We start from the raw sequence: 14,644 nt of genomic DNA on the forward strand, positions 1-14,644 counted from the left end.
GAGGTATTTATCAGTTCAGTACATATCAAAAAGCAGCTTGAAAAGCTACCAAAGAATTACTGAACACAGTTCTCCACTTTGGTTATTATATCCATTGTATCATTTAAGCATTCCAAAATATTATTTTTACAATAAATGTTATAAAATAATTGTATGTTCTGCAAAATATACATTTCAGTTTGGAAAGAGATTTCTTTTATTGGCTCACACTGTCAAAGTTGTTCAAAAATTATTTGCACTGTGATGCACTAACCTCATTACATCAGTATTCTATTCTGTAGATTTAAGATTCCAGAGTTTATATTAAAAATCAACATATTTTTACAGTATATGATCCACCTGCGTTGGAACAGAATGCTGATGCACCTTCTCTGCATCTCACACTGCATTTATGTCCCAATTGTAGCCCTTCCCCAAAACCCCATAAAATCTCAGATTAGGTACTTTGTAAGGGGACTGAAGTATGTCACTTAGGAGTAGCTTTCAGTTGGAAGAACAAGTTTTGATTTTCTATAGATTCTGTATATTTCTGAATATCAGTTGCTGGGGATTTACTAGGGAAAGAAGAGCGCCAAAAGCAGTGTTTCTCAAACTCAGCAACTTTAAGATGGGTGGACTTCAATTCTCAGAATTCTGGCTGGGGAATTTTGAGAGTTGAAGTCCACCCACCTTAAAGCTGCCAAGTTTGAGAAACACTGATCTAGAGGAACCTTGGTGATTACAGTTGCAGGTAAAACCTTATACTCAGTAAACCTCTATTTCAGTTCAGGACATCCTGTTCTTGCCCTGAAAGAGGGAGAGAGGGGTAGCTGAATAAGGAAGCAGACTGGTTCGGTTTCCTTTTGCTTCCTTTCAGCTTCTTCTACAACCATACAAATCATCTAGAACAACCTGCTGTGCTTCCTCTTTCTCTAATACAGACCTAAGCCAAGCCATGTGGCAGAAGCCGGAGCCCTGAAAGGCCAAACAGTGGAGGAAGGCGTCAAATGGGGAAAACAGACCTTTTGTCATCTCCTTCCTCTTTCTCAAAATTCCTATGTTGAAATAGAAATGCAAGCTCTAGTGCAGAGGAGAAGTCAAATGACAGTAGAGGAGGTACAGTTGGAGAGGGAAAAACCCCATCCTCAACAAATGTCCTTCTCTCAGTTTCAGGTTCTGTATGCTTTGATCACAGCAGCATCGGACACAGCCCTTCAGTTACCCTTTGAGTTATCCTGGTGCAAGATAGATCCGTTCAAATGAACTGCAGCTGTGCAGCATCACAGTCATAGCAGCAGCCCAGTAATCCTTCCCGTGCTGCCACCTAAGCACGTGACTAGGCCTGAGGGGGAAAAGAAGGGGAGAATAGACAACTGAAACTCACTCTTAAAATGAATTCCAGCTTGGATGTTTTTAGACGATGTTTCTCTCAAGAACCTTCTCATCTTTGATGAGCCTATTGAAGGAGAATCTCTCAAGGTCGATGGACTTATACTTAAGGTCCAGAATGAGCTCAGCTACAGCTTGTCCCACTGCTGGGGCGTGCTGTAACCCGTGTCCACTGAAGCCTGAAGCAAAGTAGAGGTTTATCACTTGTGGGTGCTGGCCAATCACAGGATTCTGATCAAACGTATTGTAGTCATAGTAACCAGCCCAGGAACTTTTTACCTGCCAGAGATCAAATTCCTGTTAGCCCCTGGACATATAATCGGTGAACTTAGTTGCAAGTCTGAAAGCTAAAGAACATAAAGCCTTGTTCTGCCCTGCTCTCCCCCCCCCCAAAAAAAAAGTTATGGAGAGCTGCTTTCTTAAGCAATTGGTTGGCCAAGCTAATTCAAGACATATCAGCAGAGGTTAGGAATTCAGTCTTAGCCACCTGCTTCCAACTGAAAACAAGCTTAAATAGAAGACTGAAATGGAGGGGAAAAATAAGAGAGAAGGGCCTGTTTCAAAACATTGAAATCCAAGGACCTGTAATGTCTGTGTGACCCTGTAAGAACCATTGAATTCAGGTTCTTGAATCTTGACTTTAAATTGATATAACAAGCAGATAAACCTTCGACTGTGCTGCATAATCTAAAAGATATAGTACCAAGTAATGTTATATACACATTTGACAATAGCAGTAAACAATTCTACAGTCAACTCACCCTACCTAAACAAAGTGTTGCAGGTAAATAATATTAAGCCCAACTCAAACTGTTCTAAGATAGGAAGTAACTGTTAGTGTATGCTTATGCTAACCGTTGCAAGGAAATTTAAGATAAGCTGTTAACTTCTCAGACTTTTTCATCACACAATATTTTACCTTCAAAGATTCAAAGCATGGCACTCGGTGGGCAAGCTTAGGCCAGACCTTTTCCTGGAAGAACTCGTGGTCTACTTCCAAATCTTGAGTATCTGGCTCTTCTTCCTGAAAAGTAAATGCAGACACTATAACCCTACCAAAAGCATGCCCACAAAGATTAAGAGCTGTTCATTTGAAGGTTGAATTATTTAACAATCTGATTTTTATCTTCAATTTATCCCGGAAAAGCAATCCTTTAAGACAGTTCATCCCACAAGGGTAAAAAAGGAACTTAAGAAACAATAGTGAAGCCTGAAACAGCAGCATGAAGTTTAAGTGGGCTTTGGGCATAATGAAAATCATATTCCAGGTTGCTCAAGAATGTTATATACAATATGAGGTAAAATTCAGGAGCTTAGATTTAAATCCCTGCTCAAACACAACAGTTCCTGCATGGTTTTCTGGCATTCACTTAAAACCTAGTCTCAGAACTGCTATTATAATAAAACTATTTATTATAAAATTGGGACAGCGGGAGGAAACCTGGGATCTTAAGAAGATAAAGAGCTTTAAGAAAGTCTTGATCCTTACTAGAACTGATAAACTTGTCACTTTGGCTCTGCAGAATCCTTACAAACTTAGTTTGCTAGTTCATTTATGAAAGAATGCAATATCAGAAAACTGTCCCAAAGCCCTAATAAACTCACTTCTGCTGGGCTTAAGCCTCCAAGATAGTTGCCACCCAAACCTTCTCTTCGGAAATATGCTCCCGTAGTGTCAATGAGCAATGGGCACTCCAAGCCGGGTCCATCAGGGCAGTGCCAGACGTAGACGTACCTAGGGGTGAAGGGTCAAAGAGATGCTTTTGCAATATTTAATACCAAGACATCCATTTACAACCTAGAAGGAAAGCAAGAATAGAAAGGAACAGATGCAAAAGAGGTAACGATACCACATGCGCTTGTATCTTGTTAGTTTCACATTCTAAGGAAAGCCCTAGCTATCATTTGGTTTGTTGCTAATATATGAAGCTGCCTTGAACCAACAGCTTTGCATTTGTCTATCCTGGTACAGTTTAGTCCAGCTGGTCGCAGCTTCCTGCTAGCTCTTCTGTCAAAGACTACTTTCCTGGCCTTGCAGCCTTAGATCTTTTCAACTTAAAAGGACAGGGATTAAACTTGGCAAAAGAGAGGCATGAAAAGTGGATACTGTAAAATGAGTTGTAGGCAAGTCATCCATTTTAAGCACTATCCACAGAATGTTTAGGGAAGTACAAGCCAAAGATGGTGAGCTACTTATCTCAAGAAGGAAATTAAAACTTATCCTGAGTAGCAGCTGAGAAACATCATGGGAACTACAGCCTTAAACTCCAATTTGAAACATATGGATCCCCCCCATCTAGCCAAAAGCATGCAACAATAATTGGCTGAATTCACACAATACACTGTGCCAGAAATCCTAATTTAGAAACCTCAGCTGCTGAGTTCAAATGATATAATAAGCCAAAATAAACCAAGTTATGCTCTTTGGGTCAGAGAGATACATGCTGTACAAGTACGGAACTTAACTCCACCTTTTCTTGGGTTCTACTGGTAGCTTGATCCCTGATACAGTGTTTTCGGACTGAATCCCAATGCCAGCCATCTCTGCCACTCTGCCTGACCAGGCTCCTGCCGCATTTACCACCATGGCACAGTTTACCCTGGCACGTTCAATACTTTCAGGCAACCGGACCTAGAAAGTTAAGGATGACAGAAGAGCAGGGAAGTTTACACTGAGCAGTTAGATGGTCCACTAACAAACTGATACATTTCCCAACAGGACTGGGAAAGCCAAAGAGGGAAGAACAAATGAAGCATTTGCTTTACAATTAATAAAAAGGTGGCCCTGATGCTTCATGTTGGACTTCCCTTACGTCCCTCCCTCCTCCCTTTTATGTCCCAGGAGACTTCAAAATGTATCCCAGGAGACTTTAAGGACTACTGTCCAGAAACCATCCCATCTGAATGAACTTCCTAGATCTTCTCCCATGCATTAGGTTGAGAGTGTTTGTTATTCCAGCCTCCTGTGAGGTCAGTTGTAGTTTTATCTGACTGTCTGACTATCTACATACATACATACATATATACATACGTACGTACATACATACACACATACACTGGTTTAATACTTGTAAGCGGCCCAAGAGAATGAATTATGAGTTGGGTGGCCTTTCAACTTCTAGAGGTCAATCAGTCAATCAATGACAATATAAATTTAACTAATGTTGAGGCTGCCTCAGTGTGCCTCAATTGTCATTTTCTCAGCAGGCATATCCAGTCGTGCCTTTGTAATGCTTTATGTCTTGTTTCCTTGAGCCAGAGATGGAGAAGGCATCCCAGAAGAAAGCAAAAGTAAAAGTTTGATTTGATATGATATATGATATGATATGATATGATATGATATGATATGATATGATATATGTCCTTCCACTGTCCCATATAGGTCAGCCCTTAAATGCTGGTGTTTGCTGCTGAGATATTAAAATATTTTTCTTCAGTCTGCCTCCTTCACCTAATGGTGCATTTGGTGACTAGCTGTGCACTGCAACATAAGCTTTCAGAAGATTCTTGCGTGAAAAATGCTTGTGAATCCATTACAACAATCTAAAATAGGGATCAGCAAGGCAACACAGATGGGCAGGCCCGTCACTTCTAACATGGCATCTACAACTCTGCACAAATACATCAAAAACTAAAAAGTAGCCCAAATTTTAGAAGCTATCATGAGATTTTGGCATTCTCACTCAAGTTCTCAAAAGAGTCAGGGTGAGACAGGAAACATATGATTTTGTGCAATTCATGAGAGACATATCTGAGCCCTAAAATCCTAGCCTAAACAGTTACTCACATTAACAGATTTGATACACGAGACTTTAAGAGGCTGATCATTATTCTTCATTTCTTGAGAAACCATGTTGAAAGCTGCAGGAGAGGGGAAAGAGATGGAGGAAACCATAACAGCAACTGCAGTTGATTCATTCCTGAAATACAAGGATTATTTAAAAAAAATTCCTTGCTGTTTACAATAATGCATTTATTTAAAACTGATATAACCCATTCTATCAGTTTACCTCTTTTATAGCATCAACCAAAACTTAAAATGTACATCTTACAAATGTTATTTTTTTTTAAAAAAAGGAATAAAACTTGCTCAAATCAGTCAATATATGCTACTGAAATGCCTAGGTAAAGTTTTTAGAATGGGGGTGGGGGTTAGGGCAAATGATAACAGTGCTAACACTGAATATGGGCCTTAGGGCACTCTGCAACTTCTCTCCTTTCTAGCTAGATGGCTGCCATTTGGCAAAGTGCCTTAGCAAATCTTACAGTTATCTTTTGCATCCCCATATCCTCAGATGGGTTCAGATTAGAACTCCAACAACGGAGCCAGACTGAAGAAAAACTGTTCAATGGTAATATGCAGACTAACATACATGCTTTCACAGAATTGCTCAAATGTTATCTGATACCTGGAATCATGGAAAGAGTGAACATCTTCTTTTTCTCCCTATTGATAAAATGTTCCGTGATAGCCTGGAGCAGGGATGGATAAAGATTTCCTAATATTCCAAACCCTAGGATGGCCAAAGAGGGATGAAGGCTGGCTTGGGAGATCCTTACACTCCAGAAAAGATGTGTTTATTTCTCCTTGCAGTGCTGATTCTGAAGCACTGATTTTTTTTCCCCCCAGTAATGACTTCAGTACAGAGAACACTGTTCTGACTCAACCCATCAGATTCTTGCCAATTCAGTTCTGGGTACTGTACCTAGAAAAAAAAGTTAGTGGTAATAAAGCTATGTACTGGCAACAGCAGGAAGCAAAAAAATAAAAAAAACAAAAAACCCTTACATGTCACTTCTCCATTGTACTGGAGCACACCCATAGAGATGGCTTTTCTCTTGAAAGCATTGAGAAGAGTCCAGGGATCAAACCAGCCCTCATTTTCCAAGCCTGAAAGAAACGACAGCAGAGGATACAAGAAAAATTCCAGGAGTACAAGCCTTGGCATTTAAATAAACAGCAAATTAGACAAGAACCAACTTCACCAGAATTCGAAGCTGTAACAATTTAACTGGGTGGGGATTAGTCTGAACCCAAGCACTGAGATTTGTAATTCATGGCTCAGTGCATGAATCCAGCCAATTGTGGTTTACTCAACAACCATGTCTGAGACAATCCTATGGGTTATTAGGAGGTGCCAAATATTAATTTACTCAGTACCATGCATAATTTTGGAGGAGTAAATGGGAGTTCTGATCTTTCTTGATAGACGCATTACTAGACAAACAAATTCAAAGTCCTTTGCTGACCCACTGATAAGTTTTGTAGAAACACCTTGTCCCCAAGGTTCTTATCTGCAGGTTTTGAATGCTTGTACTTGGTCATCGATGGAAATATAAGAGAATTAATGAATAATTGGACTAGGCATCTTTGGCTAGGTAGTTCCAAGAGAAAGAAAGAATCAGCGAAGGGATGAGACAGAAGCTTGGGCTCAATATCTAACACCAAGACTTTCGTCCCAGAAACAAGACATCCCTATTGCAGATTCGAAAGAGGTAAGTTTGTGTAAGGTAGAATTTGTTCTATTAACTAATAAGAATTTGGGAGGGGATAAATAAATGAGTGAAAGCAGCGAAGCCTCAGGATGGTAAGAACGACACATTGCTTCAGTTGAACTGGGAACTGAAGAACCAGGTGACTGAACTACTATCCACAGGCAGGCTGCAAGTTGGAAAAGAAAATGCAGGTGGGCTTTCTAATTCTGGATTCCAAGTGATTTCAGCCTACAAAAAGGGATCATTATCTTTTGGCTGTGACTGTTTAGTCAAAATAGTGAAGCCACCATTTTGCTTTAGGACAGATAGAAAGTTAGCAGTTGGTACCATAAGAAGCCAGAGCTACGCCATCAGTGTTCAACCATGGAAATTTCTTTTTCAGTTGTGCTGGTGAGAGCAGAGAGACAGCTACTCCTTCCTTTCTAATAAAAGATAAAATAAAAATAAAAAATAAAAAACTTTCATTACAACCTTCAGAGACTCAGGATATTCCTAGAAATATTAATTTTTAATCATTGAGATCAGTCAAAAGAAAAAGGCCCAAATCAGACAAGTCCTACTGAAAATGCATGAGGCAGAAAAGATTTCTCCAAAATAGACAATCTGAGAGATAAGAACTTCACCAGTCCCACTTGCTAAGAGCACGCATCGTGCAATCTCACTAAACCATGGTGGACCGACAGGTTCATTGGCACAGCTGGCAAGTCAAGAGCCAAGGAACTCATTTGGGCCTCCTCTTTCCCCTCATCCCACATCTTTTCCACAAGATGCTGGTTTTCTGCTTCCTTTGTTTTATGAGGCCTGGTCTCTCACTGCTGCATTCTTTATCATTTTTTCCTTAGGGAGAAAGATGAGTTTAATTGAAAAAGATGCTAGTTGTGAGGAGTTTAAGACCATTCTTCTGCTTTAGAATTTGGTCTGTTTGAAAAACAATAAAAGGTGAGGAAAAATTGTGGTTTGCTTAACCATCATTTTGCTCACATGTCAAAATCAAACAAGCCACATTAGAGGCCTTGTCATACCTGAATCAAGTCACTATGTTAAGTATCACACAGAATTTGACACCAAAGTACCATCATCTTTAATCAACAGTTATGTTTGTGTTCTGTGTGTGTGTGTAAGAAGCCCTTAGATATAATTTCTTTTGCTGTATTTCTTTTTGTTTTTTTCTTTTTTTACTATTGTTTTATCCTTTTTCTCTTTGTTCTGTTTTATTAATTTCTTTTAAGTACCAAATATCATAACACCCACTTTCTTTTCTTGGACTACAGAAGATGAACAGAAAATTTGTATTAGTTAAAAAAAAAAAGTAATCTCAGTTACATAAGGAGAGAACAATTGTATTGTCGGAGACTTTCACTGCCGGAATAGGATGGCTGGTGTGGGTCTTCCGGGCTGGGGGTGGGGGCTGATTAGCATGTTCATTGTGTGAATTGTGAACCACCAGGACACATGAACAGTTCACACAATGAACATGCTAATCACCCTCAGCAGCCACTCGTTAACAACTCAATAGAAAAAACCCTGCCTAACCCCCAGGAAGATACACACAGATGCTGACACCAAAACAAGCAGCCACTAGTAACCCAACCCCCCCCTCCTACCCCCCCTTCAGGCACCCTCGCTGATCTCTATAAATACCCACAAAAGGGTCACATCATCCTGGGCACAGAGAGAACTGCTCCTGTCTATGCTCCTGCCCTCTGAAGATGCCGGTCACAGATGCTGGCGAATCGTTAGGAAACAAAACTTCCAGAACACGGCCACACAGCCCGGAAGACCCACACCAGCCAGAGAACAATTGTGTCTTTACTGTAAAATGTGGTAAAAAGAACAAATTATCCACGACCTATCTATGTCAGCACCCTTCTCCATTCAACCAGAATCTCAAAAAATCCATACCTTTGAATGTTCACATTCTCCTCCAAAATAGCAGCTTCTTTCTCTGAAGCCAGAAAGAGATAACCTGAAGGATTAAACTGAATATCTATGGGTGGTTCCCCAACAATACCAAGATAATTCTGGACAAACAAACAAAAGGATAGAATGAAAATTAATAAGAGCATGCCCTTCCATGTATACTATATATCATGCAGCAAGGCAAATACAAACAGTTCAAGTATGATTTCTAAAGTTTACGTTTAAAAATTGTGTATTTCGGTTGGAGCTCAAAGGGGGAAGCCAGAAATTAAATTCTTATCTATACTATTTTTTAATGAGTTTCTTTATTTTTCTTGTTTTTTTGTTTTACTATTTATAAATAATAATATAGTAGAGATTTTGGCACTAAACTCAAAGATTTATACTTCTTTTTCATATCATAAAAACAACTCAGTATACTTTGGTATGGTTTATCTATTATGGCTATATTGAGCATTTATTGTGTAACTTCAGTAATTCTTATCTACTTACTGATATTACCACTTCTGAAACAATATCTTTGTTTTACATAAACATTTTTTAAAAATAAGAGTATACTTGTAAAGTTCTTTTCTGGAGAATCTAGATTGCTTCACAATGATTGACAGAATCCTTACAAATTCATACAAGAGAGCCCATGGTGAGTTCCCCATAAGATAAAGAGAAATCAGGGATTTATCTAAGGCTACTTCACAAGTTCATAGCACACATTTGATAACCATGAATATTGCTAGCAAACATCTGATGGAAATGCTTGCAGGTATAATAAAGATTGCAGCCCTGATACTATGTTATGCCAACTCTTAGAGTATCTCAAAATAATGGTTGAAGGATTTAAGAAAGAAAAAGGACAAAGGAAGCATTTTGTATACATGAGAAGGTAGGAAGCATTCTGAGGAAAGGAGAATTCTCTTCCTACCCAAAGTAGAAAGCTATATGTAACTTTGACCTTGAAACTATTTATCATGGAGTTATGATCTAAATATTTAACATACTTTTGGAAACAAGGAGGTAAGCATTACACCTAATGGAGCCAGTGCATGCATGTCAATGCTAAAATGATTGCATAAGCATGTTCAGATGACAAACTATTCCATATCTGACACTAATCATGAAAACATACTTATTATACTCCTGGGTACTAGTCAGATGTCATGAAAAACCCTCTGCCAGTCAGCTTTTAATAAATGCTCTCCATGCTGGTTAATTTTACAGCCTTTTTTGCCATGGCTAACCACATGACTCTTCCTTTTGAAAGCACTGCAATATAAAATGGGTACACCGTAACAGCTCAGTTGGGGTTAAAAACCACCACAAATGGGATCCTGCATATCCCTTGGTGCCTCTCATAAAATCTTGGATGCCAAGGAAATCTTCTACAAATCGTTTTTACAGAGTTGGATATAACACCTAACCACACCTTAGCTCTTAGCAATATACCCAACGGGAAGCAACGTTTATTTCTTTCTCCAAGGATTCAGTCAGATTATTCTAGATATCCAAGGAACTGCCTAATGCCTTCCCTCATTTCTCTCTTATGATTACCTACATACCGCCCCAGTGGATGCAGTGGGAAGACTGGGTGGAGAGACAGAGGCAAATAGAACAAAATGGTTACACCAGAACCAAAAGGGAGGTCCCTCAGCATCTGCATTGCTGAAAAACCCAGGGAGCATGACGTACATTGATTAAACGCAAGAAGTATGCCGAGAAAGAGCTCATCCAGATATTTTCTACCAGTGAAAACTGCTGCCGTATCCCTCCGACAGAAAGGACTGTAGATGCTTTGGAATACTGCAGTAAAACAACAGAGGTAGCATGGATATAGTTAAATCTTCTCTTCCAAAGTATTTCAGTCATTCAAATAGTAGCAAAAAGACAAGGGATACGTTGGTAGGACAAAATACTGAATTCACACAGGTTGCTATTCTGCAATTTGATGGGTTATTTATTCCATTTAATCAAGTGGTACTTTACTCCTTTATTACATTTTTATCCTATCTTTTTCTCATAAAGCCTCTCCCAATTGTATAACACTGAGATAACAAGCTGAGAAATAATATCTGGCCCAAGTCACTCACTCGGTTAAACTAAGCATTGATGCCAGGGCCTCACAAATGAATTCTGGAACTCACAACCAAAGTACAGAACCTGTGGTCCTCCAGATTTACCTAAGCTACAACTTCCAGAATCTTTCCCACTGGCCAGGCTGGCTGACCCTGCAGGGATTTTTCAGCAACCACCAAAATTCTGCTGCTCTCATTACTCTCCAACATTAAACCTTTAAGAATAATCTTGAATACCCAGGGAAAGGAAATGAATATTGCAGCAAGTCAGATAATATTCAATCTCAGGTTTCTTTCTTTTCTTTTTTTTTTGCTTTGTTTAGGGGAGCTCAGATAAGAACTCACACTATTGTCTCTCTCAACTACCAATACTCGAAAGGCATTTCTGCGTGATTCTTTTGCTTTCAGCCAGTAGGCAATGGACCAGCCTATTATCCCACCACCAACAATCACCACATCACAATGCTCAGGAGGGATCTCTCTTGTCAGAAAGAGGGAATCAGTGCCACTGTTGAAGTTCTGGATTTTGGTCAGCTTCTTAAATTCTGAAAAAGTGAGAAAAACAATCTAGAACAGCCATGTTATACAGTGCTTTGTAAGTTCTAATAGCCACTGTCTTCCTTACCAAACATGTTCACAAAGTGGAGGTTTTCTACCATTCCAGGACATCATTCCTATTTGTCTGTCACCTAAAAATCCCTATATTTCCATCATGCAACTTCCAATGTAATATACCTTTCCTATCAGATTCCCAGTAGGCAGTATCTCACTGTAGCCAAGATTTTTTCATCTTTGCCACCCTCCCAGAATGCAGACTATGAACCGCAGAATCCTCACCAATAGCTAAGTTGGCAGGGAGTTCATACACATAACCAAAAGCCACCAATACAGCCCATGCCTGCCCTCAATTAAAGTTAAAAGTTACCCAGTATCTGTATAAATACACATTTCAGTTATGAATATGCCCGATAATTTCCCAAGAAATTTCTAGAACAGCACAAAAAAAAGTTTGAAAGACACTGATTGTATCTTTCAAAACTTGAATTAACCTTTTTTTCCTGCAAGTAGCAGCACATGAAAGTGATTTAATTTTGAATAGCATTATTAAGTTTGTACTCCAAGAAAAAAAAAAAGGTAAGATTTTAACACCATACCTAGTAAATTAGGCTTTGGGAAATAAAATTATGCACACACTTTGTCCACTGTGAACTTTATAACGAAGTAGAATTTGAACTTATGTTCTCCCCATCCATCCCAAAACAAGTGATGGTGCCCAGCCAATCCTGACTGATCTAGAAAGCTAAACAGAGTTGGCATTGATCCGACCCAGTTAATATTGGTCCCTCATCCGATCAGGCTGAAGTAAGAAGTTGAAAAAACAACTTAGAAAAAGGCCACAAAAGTCCATAGATGTCATTAGAAGTCAAGCTTGACTGAAAGGAGACTTTACTCCCTCCCAATCCACATTAGAGCTATTACACAACACCCACCTACTTAACAGTGCTAAAAGAAGCTAACTGTTGATTTCTTCCCCTTAGGGAAGAATCTTCTACCTTCGGGGGAGTGGGCTCCAGCCTGCATGATAGCTAAGCTCTCACTGTCAATGGAGAGGATGGTGGCATCTGACTCTGACTTATTTATTTACTTATTTACAGATTGTCTGACTTCTAAACGACTTACAACTGACAGCTAAAAAAAACAGCATATTAACAGAAATACAGCCAACCCAGAGGAGCAAAATACAAAAAGAAAAAAGCAGCACCCAAGATCAAAAACAAATCAGATCAAAGCAAAACAAAACAGAACAGAACAAAACAAAACAAGACAGGGGCTCCACAATCACCCTGTCCCAAGATCTGGGAGACCAACTAGGTCTTCAGTAGTTTTCTGAATGACATAAGGGTGGAAGCCACCCACATCTTTGGTGGGGGGATCATTCCAGAGGGCAGGCATCACCATGGAGTAGGTGTGCTTTCCGGGTCCTGCAATATTGTTATGCGAAGACCCAATTCTCTGGAGAAGGCTGTAATGCTGGGAAACGTGGAAGGAAATAGAAGATGACGATCGGCAGCAAGATGGATAGACTGAGTTACAGAGGTAATGGAGGTACCACTGGAAGACCTGAAGGACCAGGTTGGGGATAAATTATCACAGAGAAAATCAATCCGCGTGGATGCTAAGAACTGACACTGACTTGATGGCACATCATCAGTCCATCAACATGAAGACCTACCTCTCTTGAGAAGTTTATAACATTGGGAAAAGTGGAAGGAAAGAGAAGAGGACGACCAGCAGCAGTTACAGTGGCGTAATGTTGGAAGACCTGAAAGACCAGGTTAGGGACAGCTCGTCCGGGAGAAAATCTATCTGTCTGGTCGCTAAGATTTGACCCTGACTTGATGGCACATCATCAATCCGTCAGTCAATGCAAGTGAGGCCCGCCCGACTCCAATCGACTTGGGGTTTCTCAGTAAGACAGTGTTGTCCAAACTTGGCCACTTTAAGATGAGTGGACTTCAACTCCCAGAATTCCCCAGCCAGCTATGCTGGCTGGGGAATTCTGGGAGTTGAAGTCCACTCATCTTAAAGTGGCCAAGTTTGGACAACACTGCAGTAGGATAAAAGAAGATGCGCTTCGTTAATGGGGGGACCCGGAGCGCCCCGCCCCGCCCCCGTTCCCAGAGAAGCGGTGCCTGGGCAGCCCAGAGTCAACTTCAGGGCCCAGCTGCCCCCACCCCGCAAGGATGCCCAGGCTGGGATGACCCCAGCGGCCAACGTTATTCGACAAGCTCCACGATTAGCCCCGGAGGTCCGGCGTCGCCCCTTTCCCGCTCGCTCGGCGCGGCATGCGGGGGCTCCCCAGCCGCCCTCGCCCTGCCCTGCGAAGAGAGGCCCCTCTCCCGTCTTGTCCGCACAACACTCCGGAGAGGTAGGACAGGCTGCAGGGCGGCCCCGGCGGGGACAAGGGCCGTCCTTTCCTCCGCCGCGGGCCCACCTCGGAAGAAGTCCCCGCCGCGAGCGCTGCTGAGGCGAAGCGGCCGCCGGGGCTCGCCCGGGTTGGCGAAGAGCCGCCGGGCGGCCAGCAAGGGGCGCAGACCGGCCAGCGGACTCCCTCCGCGGAACATGTCGCTCCCGCGTCCGCCACCGGCGCCTGCGCCTACGCCTGACAGGACCGCGCGCCGCCGCTCACCACCTCTTCCACGCGCCGCCTCTCTGACGTCGGAGGAAACGTCACGGTGAAGCCGCCTACGGCACCGCCCCTCCACCCGCCCCGCTCGAGGACCAATCGGCGGCCGTGCCGCAACCCCGCCTCTGGGAGCCCCGTTACACGTCTCCCCTCGCTCTGACGTACCCAGGGCCTCTCCAAGCCCCGCCCACTCCCAACGTCTCGTGCTGCCCTCTAGAGAATAGCCCAATCAGATCTTCTTTCCCCCGCCTCTCAATATTAGCCCCGCCTCTTCCTCCGCGCAGGAGACCACTTTAAGCTGTCGTGTCCAATCCCACCCCCTGCTTCGTTTTCCAACCTGCCAATCCCGTCTCTCGCGTCTCCGTTTCTATCTCTATAATTCAAGAGATAAACCTGGCATATTTTGAACAGTCTTCCTTCCTGTGGTGGCCGTTCTGCGGCTTGAATTACAAAAGTCAGGATTCTTACTCACCCTTCACGAATCTAGGCCGTTCCAAAGGAAAGAGGAATAAGTGATGAAGTCGAAAACGTTTCCTACTTCCGAAATCTCTCTCATATTCTATCTCTATGATCTGAAGAAGTCCCACCTCTTCCGGAGACGGGAACC

General features: G+C 41.7%; 1 protein-coding gene across 1 annotated transcript; it reads right to left on the reverse strand.

Annotated features, from left to right (window-relative positions):
* Positions 1-172: 172 nt before the first annotated feature.
* On the reverse strand, positions 173-14,072 carry FOXRED1 (FAD dependent oxidoreductase domain containing 1). Its single transcript, XM_088139055.1, has 11 exons — positions 13,846-14,072; positions 11,196-11,395; positions 10,468-10,578; positions 8,767-8,885; positions 7,192-7,286; positions 6,158-6,259; positions 5,156-5,229; positions 3,840-4,000; positions 2,974-3,103; positions 2,288-2,392; positions 173-1,647 (listed from the first exon to the last, which is right to left on the reverse strand). Exons 1-11 carry the CDS (start codon positions 13,973-13,975, stop codon positions 1,393-1,395), a joined length of 1,482 nt encoding a protein of 493 aa, XP_087995181.1. The 5' UTR covers positions 13,976-14,072; the 3' UTR covers positions 173-1,392.
* Between the last annotated feature and the right edge of the window lie 572 nt (positions 14,073-14,644).

This window comes from Python bivittatus, unplaced genomic scaffold (genome assembly GCF_059951505.1).
Source record: "Python bivittatus isolate LINGU-HERP-01145 unplaced genomic scaffold, Pbiv_v1 ctg000320_np1212, whole genome shotgun sequence".
Classification (NCBI taxonomy): Eukaryota; Metazoa; Chordata; class Lepidosauria; order Squamata; family Pythonidae; genus Python; species Python bivittatus.